The 18,347-nt window shown below is 52.5% G+C and overlaps 7 protein-coding genes across 7 annotated transcripts; 1 reads left to right on the forward strand and 6 right to left on the reverse strand.

Moving 5' to 3' along the window:
* Nucleotides 1-802: 802 nt before the first annotated feature.
* Nucleotides 803-5,107, reverse strand: Z519_07551 (uncharacterized protein; the record flags this gene model as incomplete). The annotated part of the gene is made up of 11 exons (XM_016765284.1): nt 803-1,208; nt 1,280-2,420; nt 2,469-2,735; nt 2,793-3,048; nt 3,097-3,601; nt 3,652-3,921; nt 3,967-4,079; nt 4,140-4,312; nt 4,367-4,480; nt 4,535-4,696; nt 4,747-5,107. 11 exons carry the CDS (start codon nt 5,105-5,107, stop codon nt 803-805), a joined length of 3,768 nt encoding a protein of 1,255 aa, XP_016618253.1.
* A 787-nt stretch (nt 5,108-5,894) lies between these two features.
* Nucleotides 5,895-6,764, forward strand: Z519_07552 (uncharacterized protein; the record flags this gene model as incomplete). The annotated part of the gene is made up of 3 exons (XM_016765285.1): nt 5,895-5,946; nt 6,003-6,600; nt 6,650-6,764. 3 exons carry the CDS (start codon nt 5,895-5,897, stop codon nt 6,762-6,764), a joined length of 765 nt encoding a protein of 254 aa, XP_016618254.1.
* Nucleotides 6,765-6,801: 37 nt separating this feature from the next.
* Nucleotides 6,802-7,791, reverse strand: Z519_07553 (uncharacterized protein; the record flags this gene model as incomplete). Its single annotated transcript, XM_016765286.1, has 1 exon — nt 6,802-7,791. The coding sequence occupies one exon, from the start codon at nt 7,789-7,791 to the stop codon at nt 6,802-6,804; it is 990 nt and encodes a 329-aa protein (XP_016618255.1).
* Nucleotides 7,792-9,148: 1,357 nt separating this feature from the next.
* On the reverse strand, nt 9,149-9,889 carry Z519_07554 (uncharacterized protein; the record flags this gene model as incomplete). The annotated part of the gene is made up of 2 exons (XM_016765287.1): nt 9,149-9,695; nt 9,816-9,889. 2 exons carry the CDS (start codon nt 9,887-9,889, stop codon nt 9,149-9,151), a joined length of 621 nt encoding a protein of 206 aa, XP_016618256.1.
* Nucleotides 9,890-10,689: 800 nt separating this feature from the next.
* Nucleotides 10,690-12,561, reverse strand: Z519_07555 (uncharacterized protein; the record flags this gene model as incomplete). Its single annotated transcript, XM_016765288.1, has 2 exons — nt 10,690-11,429; nt 11,493-12,561. The coding sequence occupies 2 exons, from the start codon at nt 12,559-12,561 to the stop codon at nt 10,690-10,692; spliced, it is 1,809 nt and encodes a 602-aa protein (XP_016618257.1).
* Nucleotides 12,562-13,525: 964 nt separating this feature from the next.
* Z519_07556 (uncharacterized protein) lies at nt 13,526-15,611 on the reverse strand (the record flags this gene model as incomplete). The annotated part of the gene is made up of 7 exons (XM_016765289.1): nt 13,526-13,641; nt 13,733-14,027; nt 14,110-14,247; nt 14,301-14,350; nt 14,405-14,944; nt 15,013-15,244; nt 15,342-15,611. 7 exons carry the CDS (start codon nt 15,609-15,611, stop codon nt 13,526-13,528), a joined length of 1,641 nt encoding a protein of 546 aa, XP_016618258.1.
* Nucleotides 15,612-16,335: 724 nt separating this feature from the next.
* On the reverse strand, nt 16,336-17,751 carry Z519_07557 (uncharacterized protein; the record flags this gene model as incomplete). The annotated part of the gene is made up of 1 exon (XM_016765290.1): nt 16,336-17,751. The coding sequence occupies one exon, from the start codon at nt 17,749-17,751 to the stop codon at nt 16,336-16,338; it is 1,416 nt and encodes a 471-aa protein (XP_016618259.1).
* Nucleotides 17,752-18,347: the final 596 nt, after the last annotated feature.

Genomic DNA, 18,347 nt, shown 5'->3' on the forward strand with positions numbered 1-18,347 from the left:
TTGAAAGCTGGAAGGAAGCCTGACACACCTGAGAGGGTAAGGCTGACCGCAAGTCCGCTGGGTGCACATGCAAATTCCCCAATTTCAAGGCATCGATTTCTGGAATTTCACATGTCGAGTCATCAGAAGCAGCTGTGAAGACCTGTGTTACACGGCTGCAAGAGTTCTGGCAGAACCTCAGCTGCTGTCCAAGCGAGAGTGTGGCGCTGCCGGATACGAGGCTGGGTGACGGGAAACGCTGTCGTCAGGCAACCAACGTAACATGCCAGTCGAATCAGCCAATGTGTGGCACCATATCCTAAGAAACGCAAAGGTGCTTGGGCCAGGCGACTGGTCGCGCAGTAAGTTGAACAAAAAGGCTGCCTTTTGATAGCACAACCAAAGTCGATCGAGCAAAACCGGAGAAGTATGAACACTACAGGTCAGAGAGACGCTAATCCCGATTGGGTCGGCAAGCAGATAACGTCAGCATTCGAGATCCGCGTCACGACTCTGGCTCTTAAATTATACTTTTTCAAGTCGACGGTTCTGCTAGACAGAAGCCGCGCAAGCTGAGCGTGGTGGCTTTTGTATCTCTGGCAGACGCGGAAGAGTTGCAGGGGGCAGCTGGGCAGTCATGGTCAGTGTCACCTGCGGAAAGTATCGACCAGCACCTATTATTAAACTTCCCATAACGGAATGACAGGCCGGTGATGGTGGCTTTCAGTCTTTGTGGTATAGTATTGCTTTTTGAGGTAGACATGAGTGAGACTTTGAGAAAGCAGGGAAAGTCAAGCCTGAGACCATAAAAGCAAAAAGCTACCTAGTTGTCCAGATCACCATTGTAGATCTTTTCGGCGTGAGCAAGCACTGTCGGGTACACGTCGTGTGCTGCCTCAGAACCCATCCAACAGTCCAGATGGCCGTAGCCTGGGAAAACTTCCCGCTCATAGCCCTTCTGCCCGAATGTCGTTGTCATTGTGGTGTAGGACTTGTCGGTGTTCTCTGGAGTATAGACCACGTTGTCGGCGCCGGAGATGAACAGAATTGGGAGACCTCTGAGCCGCTGGAGATTTGCCGGCGTGACTAGTGACTCCAGGATGTTGTTGGTCACATAACCGTGCGTTCCCTGGTACATGAGTTGGTTGAGTGAGTTCATACTGGTGCCACCCAGGAATTTGGAGAGGTTGTCATGGGTGGCTGCGTTTAAACGTTTATGTGACCACAGCCTGGTCCTGGTCAGCACACAATAAGGCTTTGAGGAGTTCAGGGAACTTGCCTTCCAAAGGCCAGCTCAGACCTGTGGCAGACGACGCTGTTGCAGAGTTCACGAGGTGACCCTACCGGGTAAAGGCGGACCACTTCATTCAGCAGCCGCTGGATCAAAGAATCATGCTCCGTTGAAATGCAGGAGAACCAACTTCCCGCCAGCAGTTTGTAGACCCTAGTCAAGGAGATGGGCAAAGACGCTTTGAGTTTGTTGACAGTTCCAAAAATTGGGTTGAAGAAAACCTGGGAAGCTGTTAAGCCTCTGATCCAACTTGCCTTAATTGTACCATCGAGCAATCCAGCCGACAAAGCCACGGAGCCCGCACAATGAGCCACGGTGTAGATTGGCTCTTCGGAGCCTTGGATGCTGTGTATTTCTTCAAAAGCCGCTTGAATGTCAAGTCTTGCGTCGTAAGTGGTGAATCCTCTCTGAGCATTGGGCGTCTTGCCTGTGCGATGAGTGACGCAGAACACTTCGTAGCCTGCTGTTTGGAAGTATTCTACTGCATTCACTTCAATCGTGGGTAGAGCAAAGATCTGGTGGTCGACAGCAGCACCAGGGATCAGGAGAACTTTACGTCCACTTGGCGATGAGATTTTTGGACCCCATCGCTGGAGAGTGGACACGACCTTGTCGACCGATGTGATTTTCCTCGTCTCGATGGGCGGCTTCTTGTTCACCTCATAGCCTTGGTATGTCGTCGTGGGAAATTGCATGATACCCAAGGGCCCCAAGAAATTGGCCAAGACCTGTTTGGTGAAGAACGTCAGGAACTTTCCAGTGGAAAATGCTTTCGATAGCATCGTTGCTCCATGCGGTGTGAACGTTGACAGCTCAGAAGTAAAATCCTGTGGCTCGATGTGCAAGGTTCCCTTTCCAATGGTTTGGCCTCCTTTGGTGAGTGTGACGTAGAGTGTAGAAGTCGCCTTCCATGTCTGCCAAGGTCTAAAGGCAATGGATCGATCTACCACTTTGTATCCGTGAAAGTGGATTATTTCACCTCGCGTAGACATCATGTCAAAGTCGTAAGTCAAATTCGTCGTGTCTGGCGTTCGCTTGTCATGATTGAAGAGATTGAAGTCGCCGCGGAGTACCATAAAAGGAGATCCTGGAAGGCCGGCACAGGTGAAAGTGCCTGTGAGCATTGCAGGATGGTCAGACCGTCCGATCACTAGTAAGATCAGTCATCTGTCATGTGAAGGAGGGGGGAAGCTGTTACACTCGTCCGTATCCCAGGCGTGACAGCTGAGAAAGAATCTAGCAGTGCTACCTGCGGCTCGAGCTGCATCTGTAGCTACCGTGAAATCCGACGCCGCATTACCGGTGTCGACTTGATCTTCAGTGTTGATATAGCCAGCCATCACTTCTGTGAACTCGATGCCTTCGGCTTCCGACTCCATCGCCATGTGAACAATTCTATTCGCCTTAAAAAGCTCTTTGCTCATCGGCTTAAAATGTGCCGGTCCGCCAAACAAGTCCAGAGTCCCTTTAGGCGGGTTAGTATGTTCGAATGTTCGAATACAGTGTTAGGTCGAATCCCTACCATTATCGGTCACAAAATCAATTGTCAGCTTCTCGCGCTTGGCCGCAGCCTCTACTGATCGTTCTGCAAGCGCTGTGATAGTCGCGAATGGGTTGACACCAAGAGCAGTGGGCAGAATAGCAGCATCCATAACGACGATCCCGTTGTGGACGTCTTTGCCTGGCCCTTTGAATAACTGACCAAATTGGTCGACTGCTCCGTTGACACCGGTACCGTCACTAGACATTGTTGCTCCACCCATGATATGAACGGTGATCTTGCGGGGCGTCAGTATTAGCTTAGGTAATGTCAGGGAATCCTGTACCTCTTGCTCGCCCAGTGCTGCGAAGAAGGGGGAATTGACATAGGTTCCGCCTATAGCGTTGGTTGCTTTTGCGAGAATTCCGTTGAGATACTGCACATGGTCACTTCTTCCCACTCCGAGGAAAGTCAGGGTGGGCCTGTTGTTGTCTCCTAGTTTCATTACTGCTTGGTTACTGTCATGGGACATGATGAGATAGGTTTGAGTCTTCTCCAGACTTCCCATTGACGCATATGGGTAGATTCTGCTCTGCTGACGGGCGACGAAGTGCATCAGCCGATCTTTGAGGGGATATGGTTCAGGGATGATCTTTCCAGGCAACGATTCCAGCATTTGTTGGAGTACCGGAACGAGTGCCTCCGCAATGGCACCCTCTTCGATAACAAAGCCGTCCAGCGGATTCTGTTGCTCGCGGCAATCGATCACCCCTGTAATGGTGGGGCCAACAGGTTTATCCGGACCTGGAGAAACTCTACCCAGGCCATTAGCTTCGCAATTGGTGTTGTACCTGGGACTGTCAGTATCTCTCTAAACGCAAGATACAGCGATGCTGCAAACCCGAACGCCAGAATATCCCCATTCCCGCTCATGTCTTTGCCAACCCGCGGGCTCATTTTCATGCCAAGTGCCTTGCTTCGAAGAAGGATCTCGGTAGTCCCTAGGGCTCCAGCACCCATGAAAACAAACTTCTTCGCATGTACCCACAGGAGATCGTTGTAGATGTTGTGCTTAAAGAGGCCCCGTTTGCTGCCATGCCAGGCGAAGAAGACAAGGTAACCTTCTTGTGTGGGATGTTTCTTGATGTATCGAGCTTCACATTCGCAAAAGCTTTCTAGGTCAGTACGGGCAATAGTGAATGACTAAATGGCGTACATTTCAGAGCCCCAATTCCAGGCGTCGCTTAGGTATGTGACAAGGGTCGAGGATTTACTGCCATCATTGACACCGGTGCTGTCCATGCCTGTAAGTGCGCTGGCTTGCATTTGCTTGAGATATGTTAGTTGAACCATTCTAGGAAAGCATTGGGCCGGCATGTTGCAACTTACAACACCTGCATTGTTTGGGCCGTTCTCGAACCTCGTCGTTTGTGGGACCCGATAGAAGTGCTTTGACAGTCCCAGGAGCTCCGCCTGTTTCTTCAGCAGCTCGAGCTTCAGCAATGGCGGGAACTCCTCCGGGTATTGTTCAGGCTGAAGCATATGACCCGCACGCTTATAATCTGTCTCGTGTAGTCAATAAAAAGGCCTCTGTCTATCCGATCAATTTTGCGGACACTCATCCAAAACACCAGGCTGTCTAAGCTCTTTTGGCCACTCAGGGAGGCTCATAGCCCCCGGGTCCGCCTTTAAGAAGACGTTTGCATTCAAAAGGCTCGTTCCTCCGAGACCTTGAAGAGGGCAGTCAGCATCCAGAAATCCAATTCACCAGGGGGAAAACAGACCGCTCGCGACGAATGCATTTTGGCCGGCGCCCATGACTAGCTGGTAAAGTTTCGTCGGGTCGCCGATCTGCACTGGTATGCCCGGGTTGTCTCCTGGAGCAAAGAGCCCGGAGACACTGATTTCAGGTGCGGCTTCGGCAAGATTGGAGGGATATTCTCCGGCTGGAGACTGTTAGAAGACGTCCGAAGCGCTCAGATATACAAAACCCCACGCCATCTCTCTTTCCCGCGTTCGAGGACGCATACGGACTGGCCTGCACGCGCCATTCTTGATGCCGCGACACCACCACCGTACCCTGACCCGATCACGACGACATCGTAAGTGTGGCGCAGCAACTCCACAGGGCGCGAAATCCGTGGAAATCGGTTGCCCTCATTGTAGTCCCTCGCTTCAAGTTTAGACTGAGATTTTGACAGCGGGCCACCAGGCTCAGTAACGCCAACTCGATACGGGGGTACTTGGTAAGAAGGTGAAAGGGGTACTGTGGATGAGGATGTGGCGCTTGCATTTGACCCATTAGGAGCCTTATTTTCGACGCCTGTGTCAGAGACCTTTTGAAACTCTTGATCCATGATGATGGGGCACTATGCAAGCACACGAGCTCGAAGGATAAGGGGATTGAAGTGTGAGCATCACGAAGTCTCTCCTCTTTGTAAGTACCCTAGAGATACATAATATATATCGGACGAAGACATGTCCTGCATGTGAAAGGCAGTCATCTAGATGATCCGTGAGCACGTTGCTGAACATGGTCTCGGACAGGAAGGGCCAGTGTGGCATCACGACTGTGGTCCATAGTGCTAAATCCAGTGCGACATTGCATTGCACCAGCGACTGTGACATGTGAAAATAATGCGAGAAGAGACGTGCCTCGCAGCACCAAGAGGCGCAGCTGAACAATCAGGAAATGGCAGAGTTTGAGTGGACGCCTGCAATACGAGGAATGAGACGAAGTCTCTCAGAGCTGAACCGATGAGGTTGACTCGGATCGGAAAAATATTTCTCCGTAGCCCTTCATCCCCTCGCTTCGCAGCGCTATCGCAGCAACGTCTCCTTCCCATGTGCTGTTGACAGAAATCACAATATGGACAACTATCTGCATCTGTGTCATGCCTTGTGACACACAAATACGAACTGTGGCTACACGGCTTCAGCTGAGTCGAGACTATTCTCTGATGTGCGAGATGCTTATTTACTGACATGTGCAATTTTACCACAGAACGCTTCTCACCGGTCCTTTACCCCAGGACAAGGCAGTTCTGAGTTCTTCTCTCTACTTTCTTCGCAACCTTTTGCGTCCATCCGTCACCCCCGCGGACACCGGACTTCTAGCTTTGCCTTGAACGGAATAAATTGGCAATGGCAGCGAAGGTGATTTTCCTGATGGCGGATTACGGCCATGACCCCACGGGTAAGGTCAGCCTCGACACGTGATTAGTTGTCCTCGTCGCTCACTGTATCACTTAGAAACTGCTATTCCGTGGAAGGTCTTTAGGGATGCTGCATTTGACGTCTCTTTCGCGACCGAAGACGGCAACGCACCGAAATGCGATGACAAAATGCTCGCGGGCTGGACCGGAGCGCTGCTTGGGGCGAACAAGGCCGCAAAAAGAGCGTATCATGATTTGTCCAGCACTTGTAGAGCGTTCCAAAAGCCCCTGGCCTGGAGGGACGCTGCATTCAGCCTTGAAGATTACGACCTTGTCTTCCTTCCCGGCGGCCACGAGAAGAGCGTGCGGCAGATCATGGACTCGGCACGTGTCCATGAGCTGCTGGCAGGTTATTTCCCCAAGACCAGAAAGCCATCTCGGAAGTCTCTGGCAGCGATCTGTCACGGCGTCCAAGTATTGGCCATGGCTTCGACGAGTGATGGCAAAAGCGTGATGCATGATGCCGTTACCACCGCCTTGCCGGCATATATGGAGGAGAGCATCTATCACGTCACCAAACTATTTCTGCGTGACTATTACAAAACCTACGGAGCTGGAACGGACTCGGTTGAGGAAGTTGTGAAGAAGAGGTTGCGCGACAGGGCACAGTTCAAGAACAGCAAGAGTCTCGGTCCGTAAGTTTAGATTGATGGCTCCTCGCTTTTGGATGCTGACTTGGGGCAGGTTTGTGGTCGAAGATCCGAATTATAATTACCTGTCGGCGAGATTTCCCCCCGATTCGGAAGCACTTGCAAAAAGGGCTGTGAGCCTGGTGAGAGAAGTCACTCAGTCTGTCTAGCTTTTCAATGAGTCGACTCTCTCCCGTCCCTAGAGTCTCAACCTCGACATACGTCCCATCCCTGGTGATCCCCCGCCGCCAGCCGCTCGGCTTCGTGCCTAGCTCTCTGTGCATCTCTCCTTTCCTTGATGGAATTTATGTTGACCTTCCCGACCTGGATGAATTTCCACAAGTCCTTTGCGCTGACCAGGCCGTGTCCCCCAAACAAGCTGAAGTCAACAGCATGCTTTGGCGAATGACGCAGCGCAAAAACAACGCTGTTCCTGCCGCTTGGATTCTCCACGACCCGATGGATCCCGGGACTCAGCATTCCGTTCGACAAGGCCTTGAGCGTCTGCCCGACCAAAATTGTCGCGGTATGTGGTCCGGTCCTGCTGTCGATCCACACGGGCCTGTCATCTGTGGACTTGAGCCGGTCCAAGACTTCAAGACCGCCACGGTCACCTATGCAGATGGTCAACAAGCCAAGGTCGGTATGCTTTTCGGCAAATCCCGTGGCCGGCGAGTATCGAAACACGCGCAACAGCGTGTATGGCAGTTGTTTCTCCGAATCTGGCATGGTCTGGGTGCCATCCAGGATGTCATTCCATATCGATAGATCTAATCCAGACCACCGGGTAATATCACATAGAATGCGCCACAACAGAAGCGCTCCTTCTTGCCATGCTTTCGCTGCATAGTCCTCAAGATTCTGTACGAGAGGCAGTTGCGGTGACGACAATCTTGGCTGGTAGCCCGTGTGGATGCGACAGCGAAATGTGATGTACTCCTTCTCGTTGGGGACCGTGTAGAAGCCAAACTCGGTTCCCGACTTAGAGGGATACAGCACAGCCTTCTCCCGGTTCGTTAACTCGAAGAACCGTGCCGAGCTTTTGAACAAGTTTGCAACCGTCTTCAACAGATTTTGTGGCAGTGGCAAAGATAACCAGCCCTGCCGCGCAAGATGAAGCAGTTGCTCTTCCGATAACAGCGGAGGAGATCCCGGAGGCGGAGAGCGGGCGAAGTCGTCGTCTTCTTCGGCTCCCATGGCGGGATGGCAGCTCGCTGGAAGGGGCTGCCAATCGGGCACACAAAAGAGCAAGAAAGAAAGAAAGGAAGAAAAAAGACGATTTAATTTATCTGTCCTTTCCCCTCCTTTATTTTGTGGTAATGTTCTGATCCATCACCAAGTCACCATATCGATATTGGCCTCGGGTCAGGATGGCGGAAGGAAACGTCTCACCTGAGTCTAGGGAGTAGTGAGTTGATTTCGTGATCGCGCGTGAGGAAAGTCAAAGTCATTGGTCGCAGTCGGGGCATGACGCGGCTTTTGACGGGGATCCTGAACCGAAACAAAGAATCAACCACCGATATATCGTCTTTTTATACCTCGTACCACCAGCCTCGTCTTCTCTCAGGCCTTCGGTGAGCTAGCCACTTACCTGTGGCCGTTAGGACTGACTGCCATACCTTGGATTCCAGAAACAGGGATGAATGGCGTGGACTTCCTTCCCTTGTCCTGCGTGTCACAGATCTATTTTGCCCAAACATAGCACACCCTGTTGAAAGCCCAAACATATATCTGCGCCACAAGAATGGTCGATTCCTCAACATCCCGACTCAGCTCTCGTCGCGTAGCATTCGATTTCATGCTCTTTGCGCCCCTGTGGATGCCTCGTCAAGCCACGGCCCTCCTGACGCGAGGAGACCCTTGGAATGCGGCTGTTCCAAGGCGCGCGGGTAGGGTTGAAGTCGTTTGCAGGCGATCAGCGCCAAGGACATTAAACCGGGCGAAGCTTTATCAAACGGATATTAATAGGTGGCGAGTCAGTCACTCAATTAATCAATCGATCAGTGATCTTCCGGCCAGGTTTGGGATTTGAGTAGTTGGTCAAAATTTGATATTACACGAATATCTTGTCGCAATGCGAAGAATACCTAGACCACAGCCCTTCGTAGGAGAGGGGGGTTGTATAAGAGCAAGAGTCGCATCACTGCGTCGTTGGAATGTGCAGACATGAGTAGTACGAATTTATTGTGGAACAAATACTGCTGCTGCTGTTGTCACTGCTGTCATCAATACAATAATCTTCATAAACCAGTGGATGATTAAAAAGCATTAAGTCGAAACACCTCTAGAAATCTACATTTTCCTCCAGGATGTCCCCCATTTCCCGCCCAAGGCTGTTGCCCCCCTTAGATTCATAAAACATTGCTTACCACTTGCCATATGGTGTTCCACATACACGCGTGCTACCTCACTTATGGCTGCCGCACCACCCGGACTTCTTAAAATCCCTCTCTCCCCCCCAATCCCTTGCCATCTGCCTTCCCAGCTTTGCCTCCGTCACCAAAAGTACCTCCCAACTCCGCTTCTCCACTGTGGGCTTCAGGTGTCGGGCCATCTACTCGAACTTCTTCCTGCCCAGATTCAAGCCAACGCCGTGGTTGAACACGAGAGTGCCACCAATCTTTGCCGAGGCCATCAATGCAGGGAGCAAGATGGCGCTTATGATAATGTTCGTCTGAGTGGGAGTCTTGCCCAGGTTGACAGCGCCTTCCTTGTCCTTCCTCAGGTACCAGCTGTAGAGGTTGACCGCAAACACCAAGTCGTTTATGATGGCGTGCGTGATGCAGGCCTTGATACGCGGCACCATTGTGTTCTTCTGCTTTCCCTGCGCGTCCTTTTCCCACGGTCCGCCGTTCTTCTTGATCATGCCGACTAGTTGGATGTTGCCAGACATAATGGCGGGCACAGTGGTGATAAGGCCCGCGCACAAGAGGAAATAGGACAGGCGAGTGATGTCCACGAGAGTAGAATGGGAGCCAAAACGTGTGGTAAGGAAGTCCGGCTTGACATAGACTGCAGTAAGGGCGTACAGAATGTCTAGGCCCCAGGCAAGGACGTTAAAGGCAATGGGAAAGTGGACAATGCCAGGGTGGGCGGGGAACCTGGATGAAAGCCGGTCAGTGCTGAAGATATGAGATTGAAGTATAGGTCACGCAATCCAGTAACAGCCACCGACTAGTCTCTTTACCCCAATCCGCAAGAAATGAGAGGAAAGAACATACTCAGTATTGAATTCTGGAACAGGCTCGCCCACCTTGTGGGCAAATTTGCTTTGGACGTGAGTATTATAGCTCATCTTGTCGGTGGTGTTCGGTTCGACAGAGTCACAGGGATCTCAGAGGCCTCGCGCGTTCTGGGGGAAGAAAAAGGATACAAAACGCAGAAGATTAAAAGGTAAGAGGAGAAAAGAACAGAAACAAGCGTTATGTCGTCCGCGGTCAGGGGAGTATTGGACAAAAATAGGGAGTGGGAGTGGGTGTCAGAAAATACAAGAGACCGCATTGGGCAAAGGAGCAACACAACGTTGAACGCGCTGGGGCTCGACGGCTCTCAGAGCTTCCCAACCTTGGGCTCCACCAAGCTAATGGCGGAGTCCGGTTAAGGCGCCCACGCCCAACGACCGCCCAATTCACAGACCGCCAGGCTCCTGGCCCCCCCAATAACCCGCTCAATCAGGGCCACTAGGCTGAGGCTGCAAGCCATAGCGACCAAGGGCCCCTGAGAGCGGATGCTGCCAATAAGAGGCCGCCAAGAGGTCAGCAGTGAACACCTGGCATCATCGTCGCACATGGGGGCTGATCCCACATAGCACCGACAATATCTAGGTACACCATAACAATTTAAAGCCATTATTACTAAAAGCTAATCGGGTCGCACTGAAATGGAAAGCACATATACGCCAAGCCAAATCTCCCATCTTAGAAAGGAGGAGGAGGAGGAGGAAGAGGAAGAAGAAGAAGAAGAAGAAGAAGAAGAAGAACAGGGCCAGAAGAGATGGAATGAGGAACAACAGGGCAAGCGGTGAGGAGTTTGAAGGCTATCAATACGAGATGGTGAAATGTCCGCCATGAGCATCGAACAGCGTGAGAGCATCCCTCACAACTTGGCCCTTCCTAGAGCCTCAATCACCTCTTTTGCTCCTCGTTCGCCAGATCGCAACGCACCGTCCATGTACCCTTTCCATTCATAGGCAGTCTCGGTGCCCACGAAATGGACTTTCCCATGCGTCGTCCTCAGAGCATGGTTGTACTTTGTCATGATTCCCGGCGGTGCAGCCGGGCATGGACAGCCTTGCGCCCACTGATCACTTGCCCACTCGTGTTCCGTGACCGCGACTGGCTCTGGGACGTCGACATAGGGTCCGAAGACACGCTTGATGTGGGCCAGGATCGCGCTGAACCGCTCCTGTTGCGGAAGGAGAGAACCCTTCCGACCAAAATCACCATTGGTAAAGCACGTCAGGGAGAATTGCCCTTTCTCGTCGTTGCTGGAGTCGCGGCAGGTGGTGATGGGACCGACGAAGGACATGATGGCTCCGGACAAGCCTTTCTTGCGCCACCAAGGCTCCGAGTACATGACCAGGACCTTCAGTGTATATCCATGTACATTGTTGTTCCCGAGCTCGACCTTGGCAGCGGGCAAGGGTGGGTCGAAGGCGATCTCTTTATACAGAACCGTTGGCACAGAGACGATGACTCGTTGGCACTTGAAGTCTCCCCGGCCCGCCGAGACGTAGATTCCATCCGGAGTTTGTGATATGCGCCGAACAGGTGAGTTTAGGACGATTGATTCTGGCTCCATCAGACTTGACAGACCGAGTGACAATGACTGGGTTCCTGTCCCCCCCCCCAATTGTAAGTGTACTGCTCAACCGATTCGATCACATCTGCTTTGCTCACCTCTAATGAACCGAAGATACTGCCCGCCATGTTTGAAATCGGATCTCATCTGGAGCAGACCACCGCCACTCTTGCAGTAGTCCAAGAAATAGAGCGCACTTATCTCAGACGGCTCCAGCCCCAGCATTGCCCTCGTCCACAGCCTCACAGTCGCAAGCGCCGTCTCGGATTTGGTCTCCGACTGGCACCATTCTTCCAAGGTGACGTTGTCAAACCGTCCGCTTGAGCCAACCGGGTCCCGAATGTTCACCTGCTGACACAGCTTCTCAAACAATTCGCGAATGTACACCATGCTCTCAATCCCGTTCGGCTCGGGCGCGTTGGTTGGAGTTCCGCCGTAGGGAAATAGTCCTGTACTGCCGCTGAGATCCTCCTGAATGATATCGCCGACAGTATTTTGGACCACGAGCTCCAGACCAAGGGACTTTGCCAGAGCATACGCTTTGGCTTGATTCGTGTCGTTGATCCAAGCGGCACCAACGTCAATGAATTTCTCCTGGCCCAATGGATCGACGGACCAAGTCTTTCCTCCGACGCGATCTCGAGCCTCAACAACCACGCACGACACCCCGGCCTTTTGCAGGTCATAGGCTGCCTGCAGACCGCTCAAACCAGCGCCCACGACGACCACTTCCACGGTCCGGAGAGGCTCCTGCCTGACAGCAGCATAGGCCTCAATCTCGAATTTAAAGTCGGGATCTGCCAGGGCGGGGACGGGCACCAGTGTCGTCGCAGGCCGATGCCCGTTCAGGAATGCCTTCAGATGCTTCGCATGACGACGGTTCGCAGGGTCGTAGTCGACAATGTAGTAGACCAGCTTGAACACATCCGTGACTTTGGCGCCGGCAGCCTCAAGGCAGCGGCCCAGGTTCTTCATGGCCAGTGCGATCTGCTCGTCAATATCCTTGGGCACAACCCGGTTGTGGTCGGCGCCGACCTGGCCGGCTGTCGCGACGATGCGGCATGGTCCGTTGGAGGTGGCGACGTGCGAGAAGATCGGGCGAGAATCGAATGTCCTGTGAGGATCGAGTGTTTGCACACTCGGCGCAGTCTTAGGGTCAGGAGACATGGTCCGCGATTTGATTGATGAGACGGTCTCTTTGCCTCTTTCTCGTTTCTTTTCTTCTCTGGCCCGTCCTTGGGCTTGAGACTTCTTTTATTGGATTGATTTCTTTCGTTTCCTCTTCTTGCTGCGACAGAAACCCTCCGCTTCAACCGCACCGGGGCCTGGGATCTGTATTATATAATTGGTGATTCTCGGATTTCGACCGCCGTCGTGGAGCAGTTTGCTCGACCGCTCTCTGACTTGTTTGCTTGCCCGCCTGTCTGGCTGTGCGTCCGCCTCCGGCAGCAGCTGTGCGTACGTATGGATGTGTGCACGTATATACGCAAGTACGTGTCCGGATTCTAGCCCGGCCGTCTTTTCTTTTAGAGTCACATTCACGCGCCCGCTTCACCGCCCGCTCAAGTCCCTCCTGTTACGAGGTACGGGGGGGATAATACGCTCGACCCGTGCGGAGATGTGCATCCAAGCCCTATTATTGACTAGTGAAAAAGAGGAGGATGAGGAGGAGGGCCCTCCGTCTCCGGTGGAATGTCTGCGCGCCCTGGTAATCCTATTTAATCACACGCAAGCGCCTGATCGGGCAAGAGAGTTCGGCGGCGGCGATTGGTCACCCAGAAGCGCGGTGATGGGCGCAGGAGGACGAAAGCCTGCCGTTTCGGGACGTGTTGCGCGGAACAAAGCGTGATATGCATGCTTAGAGCAGCCGGCGAGCACGTATGCATGTATGTACGTATACGATCTCCGAAATTCATACACTGTGCTTTCTGAGACGGATGTTCTCCAGAACGGCACACCAGGAGGGGGGCGCCTTATGTCCACTCGAGTTATGGGAAAGTCTAAGCAATTGTAAACGGGGCTACTATTGCCAGTTTTGTATGCCCCATCCATGACTCTCCACGGATCAGAATCCGGCACCGGCGAGAATTTAGCGCAATGAAACGGACAGCCTTAGGGATAGTTATCTGCGTCACCCGTTGCAGACTTGGTCAATCGCCTCTGCCACTGCTATGAGTTCTTCGTCGCTGAATTGCGGCCGCACCAGCTGTATCGTGATGGGCTGGTTCTTCCAGCGTTCGGGGTCATCTGTCCGAAGCAAACAAAAAATTCGTGAGAACGGGGAATGCACACACTCGACCTTTTTCGGGTGAGTTGGGGATGGGGTGTTGAAACTTACAAATTTCCCAGTTCATCTTGTCAAAGACATTGTCCTTCGGCACGTAAGCGGCGTCCTTCTTATCCTTATCCAGATCGACGCGCATCTTCTTCAATGGGAGGACAATGCTCGGATAGTCGAGAAGGTTCCAGAGGCTGAAGTACCCCCACCAGACCGGGAAGCCGTGTGGGAAGCTCGCAGAGGGGGCACAGGGACAGATCAAGCAGTCAATTGGACGGCCGGTGCTTGTTTCGGACTTTGTATTGTACCATGCCTCTGCGAACTGGTATTTCCATTCTGCTTGTTGCGTGTTGAGCTTGGGGGCGGTTATTATTAGCTGTGACTCGGGAGGGTTGTAGAATCATAAATGACCAAAATAAAGGATGGATTGATAATACCTTGAACAATTCCGGCACGGTCAAGGCTTTGATATTAAAGGTCTCCAGATACCACTTGAATGTGGCATAAAGCGGTTCCCCAGACGATGCGACCAGATCAATAGTCTCCTTTGCCCCAGTCTGGAACCATAATCGCCACTGTTGACGAGTTAGTGAATGGTATATCGCAGAGAACAGCTGCAGAAACATACAGTGGCTTGTGCGACTTCCCAGCAATCAAATGGTGGTTTGAATTCGATCACTACCTCTAGTCAAAAGGCTGGCGTAATATGACAAGACGTCATCGAGTTCATACCTTCGTGGCCGGCTGCTCGCAAGTTTTCCGCAGTCTCTTGTAGCGCTCTTGCAATTGGCGGTTGCGGAGTCACGCACCCATCTGTTGCCAACAGTCCAACGCAGAGTCTCTCTTTTTTCGCAGGGAGTTGCATCCAAGGCATTCGCACAGCAGTGGTTTCAAATGGCAGGCCGTAATGAGTAAGTAGGATCTCGGTTGCGAGCTTGACATCAGCCATGCTGTGACAGTTCGGCCCTGAAGAGACCTTGATAGAAATCTGTCCAGGCGCCGCTGTTCCCATGCCCCTTTTTGCTGTCCTTTCAGCAGTCGGTCTCATAGCGTAAAGTCCGTTAAAGGTCCCCGGTGCGCGAATACTGCCACCAATGTCGGTTGATGGGCAAAACGGTGCTCCTCTCATGGCCACCAGGCTTCCATCCCCACCGGAAGAGCCGCCAGCAGAAAAATTCCTGTTGAAAGGGTTCATTGTGCGACCCCAAAGGTTGCTCCATGTTTCGAGGAACATCCCCGTCTGTGGCATTGTCGTCCGAACGAAGAAGACAGCTGTTAACATTATAGAAAAGGTATTAGCAGTCATTCGCCAATATGTGCGGCTGGGTCGGAATATTCACCTCCAGCATTCCTTAGCATTTGCACAATCGATGCATCAAACGTGCACCTATTGTCGTTCCATGCCACGTAGCCCATGGTCAGGTTCTTATCTTTCATGTGGAAGATGTCCTTGATGCCCACAGGCAATCCATGCAGAGGCCCAACTGGTTTACCGGTCTTGGCCAGGAGATCATCCAGTTCTTTTGCCCGTGCTAGAGCCTCTGCGGGGAAGAAAGCTGTCAGGCAGTTTACCTAGAGTGGTCGTCAACAACAGATCTCAAACTACATCAGCAGCATCAGGCTGGAAATTTCGTTGATCATGTTTGAAGCCAGCCTCCACAGCACTTACACACTGATGCGCAATCGCCGCTCTTGCGCAGAAGGCCTCAGTTACCTCTACAGAGGACAACCGCGCATCTTTCAGTTGGGCTACGAGCTCGCTGGCCGTTTGCTCTGTAATCAAGAGCTGTTTCTCTGTGAGCAGTCCACACATCCTTGGAATCGCACGAACATCTGTCACAGAAGGGTCGATGGGCTCGGGCAGACGCCATTTCGAGGGTATTGAGTTCAAAAGATTGGCCTGGGCATCTGACGCGATGACTTGCCAGTTTTTAGCCATTATGATGTCGGCGGAAGACGGAGTGCTCGCACTTAGGCAAACTGGGTTCAAACCTTTTGAAAGAAGCGCTGATGCGTTGTCTTCAGAACATTTCTTTTTAAGTCCTATCTGGCATAGGAGTAGCAGAAAACGACAAATAGCAGGAGTATTTCAATGCGGGGACTCGTTCTAATCAGCCACCGGATGTCGATAATCGCGGATATCCGCCTTCACAAGTGCGTCTGCACAGTGGCTGTGGTGCGCGAATGGGGTTGTAGGAGTGTGTGGCCCGTCACCTTGTTGAAAAGGGACAAATTGCAAGACCATGAGGGGTGGATGAAGGTCTTGCCGGGGATGATAAAGGAGAACGTCTCCAGGTCTTTTGCCTCGGGTCTGGGTCTGGGTCCGGATCAATATATATCCGCGTTCGCGACTTCTATCAAATTAGCTACTCCCTTCAGCGCAGCTACTCTGGAGTAGATTACTCGTCTCGTCGTGAATAAAAAAACTTATCAGCCAGACGCGGCTTAAGCCTGGAGGGTGAGAAGAGGCTGCTCTAATCTGACCTTTGATTGAGCCTCACTCACCACATTTGAAACGCTTTAAACTGATCTGGTTGCGGTGCATTAATTGTATCCCCTTTTGGTCATTTCGGAGGTGAATGGCAGGAGGAGACGATGGTCGCAATCGCTTAATTGAGCCTGCACTGTAAGTTTATCGGGGAATGTAGATGCAGAATGACATGTCAAGCACTCCACCTTCGCAATATCTCGTCCTCCTCCAACACCCGCATATCTCGCTCATTCAGCATGATAGCAACTTCGATTCTCTCCATAGCCTGCCCATCTAAGGTATCCTCCGGCCTACGTCTCGGTAGGGCAAGTACCATGCCATCAATATAAGGCATATATGGGATCCTGGCGAACCGCGGCTTACCCCCTAAACTGGGCCCGAAGTCGCAATCGTACATCCCTAAGTTTGCCCAGCTTGTATATCCCAGATCCAAATGGAACGAGTTCCACCCGGGTCCGACATCTTCGACGTCAGCGAGTTGATCGGCAAACGCCACAACCTCGCCGACATGGGTGGCTGTCACCGCGGATGCCGCCGCGGCAATGGCGCTGATAACTGGTGCCATGAGCGATAGGTCGGCGGCGGCAGGGTTGGCCATGGCATTTCCAGCGATACTCTCCAGCTTGTTAGCAGGAAGCTCGACCACCTTGAGCATAGTCATATTGCCCAAGTATGACCTGTTCGACACGGTGGGTCCAACCCTTGAGCGCGCATTAATGGCAAAGCCAAGCTTCGAGGTTGCAGAGCCTGCCACAGTTGCGAGGCTGTCGCGGCGCATGCGTTCGAGCCGAATACGCGTGATGGAGAGCCACAGGGCAGCGCCCAAGATGTTGTTGACCGTTAGGAACTTGGCCTGGACCGAACTGGTCATGGTCTGCTTGGCCTCCTGCAACTTGGCACTTGAAAAGGCAAATATCTTCGCGGCACACTTGACTGGGTGGCCAGAGACATTGGTTGGCACAGACGACGGAGCTGAGCTTAGAGATCGAAGGCTATATTCCGGATGTCGAAGGAGAAGCTCCTCAAGCGTAGCTTTCGGCTCAATCGTGGCTGAACAACCGCTGGCATCCCGTAGCCAGGACTCCCTGTAGTAGAGTTCTCCGGGATCGAACGAGGTCTTGTCATCAACACGTTTCGGCTCGTCTCTCATGCAGTCACCCCAAAGCTTGAGGAACATGCCCATTCCTGCCCCGTCCATGACCACATGGTGAGCGCACAGACATAGTATCAGCCCCCCTTCCAGGCGTGTAGCTCCAATCACGAGGGCCGGGACTCTTGCTCCCGGGATCTGGTGGTTGATGAACGCTGGTACAGGACTAAGGCCCTCTTGGAAAATCGATAGTGGCGCGTTATCCAGCTTCAGCGCCTCGAAACTTGGTAGAGACTCTGGAGCAGGTGTCTCGACCAGAGCTGGCGGCGGGTCCAGAGACGACCATGATAGCGACAGCTGATTGCGCGGATGGCCGCCGTCCGGCGACTTGTGAACAGAGCCCCTGAGGAATGGAAGGAGGGAGGTGGCGTTGGCTAAGCCCTCGTTCAGCTTCGTCACGGCGCTCTCATATTGGTCTGTTTCGTAGACAAGAAACATGGTGGTATATATCCTTGGCATTAGCTGGTCGACTGGAGACAGCCTGCAGGACCCGTCATGATACGACTGCGACATATCGGCGGGATTGCGTAATTGAGTGAAATGGCTTTCAAAGTTCGGATCGACTGGTTTGTCAAGGACAGTGAAGGCACATTCGATGGACAAGATGCAGTCCCGTCTATTTCTATGTTTTCGAGATACGATATTTGTCGGGGCTAATCACCTTCTGTCCCCATTTGCGGAGTACCTACGTACTCATCCTAGGCTGCAAACGTTTAGCCTCACTTACATTCGGGGCCGAGAAGAAATGATTTGGGTCAGAATTCGAGCAGGCAGCAGCAATCAATACTACCCGGCGTAGAAGTCATGGCGCAACGGCGCCTATTCATCTCGGCGTCAGTGCAAAAAGGGCCACCCATTACCACCGAACTCTTATGGACACTGTTTGGAGAAATGACGAATTGGTTCAGGCATCTTTTTATAAATGGGGGAATGTTTGCGTGGCCGATGCTAGTCAAAGCTTGGCTACCAAGTCCATGGTGGGCGTGGCTGAGCCGAGGTCCGGGACCTAATCTGGCTCCGTTTACCCCCCAACT

The sequence above is a fragment of the Cladophialophora bantiana genome (assembly GCF_000835475.1).
Source record: "Cladophialophora bantiana CBS 173.52 unplaced genomic scaffold supercont1.11, whole genome shotgun sequence".
Classification (NCBI taxonomy): Eukaryota; Fungi; Ascomycota; class Eurotiomycetes; order Chaetothyriales; family Herpotrichiellaceae; genus Cladophialophora; species Cladophialophora bantiana.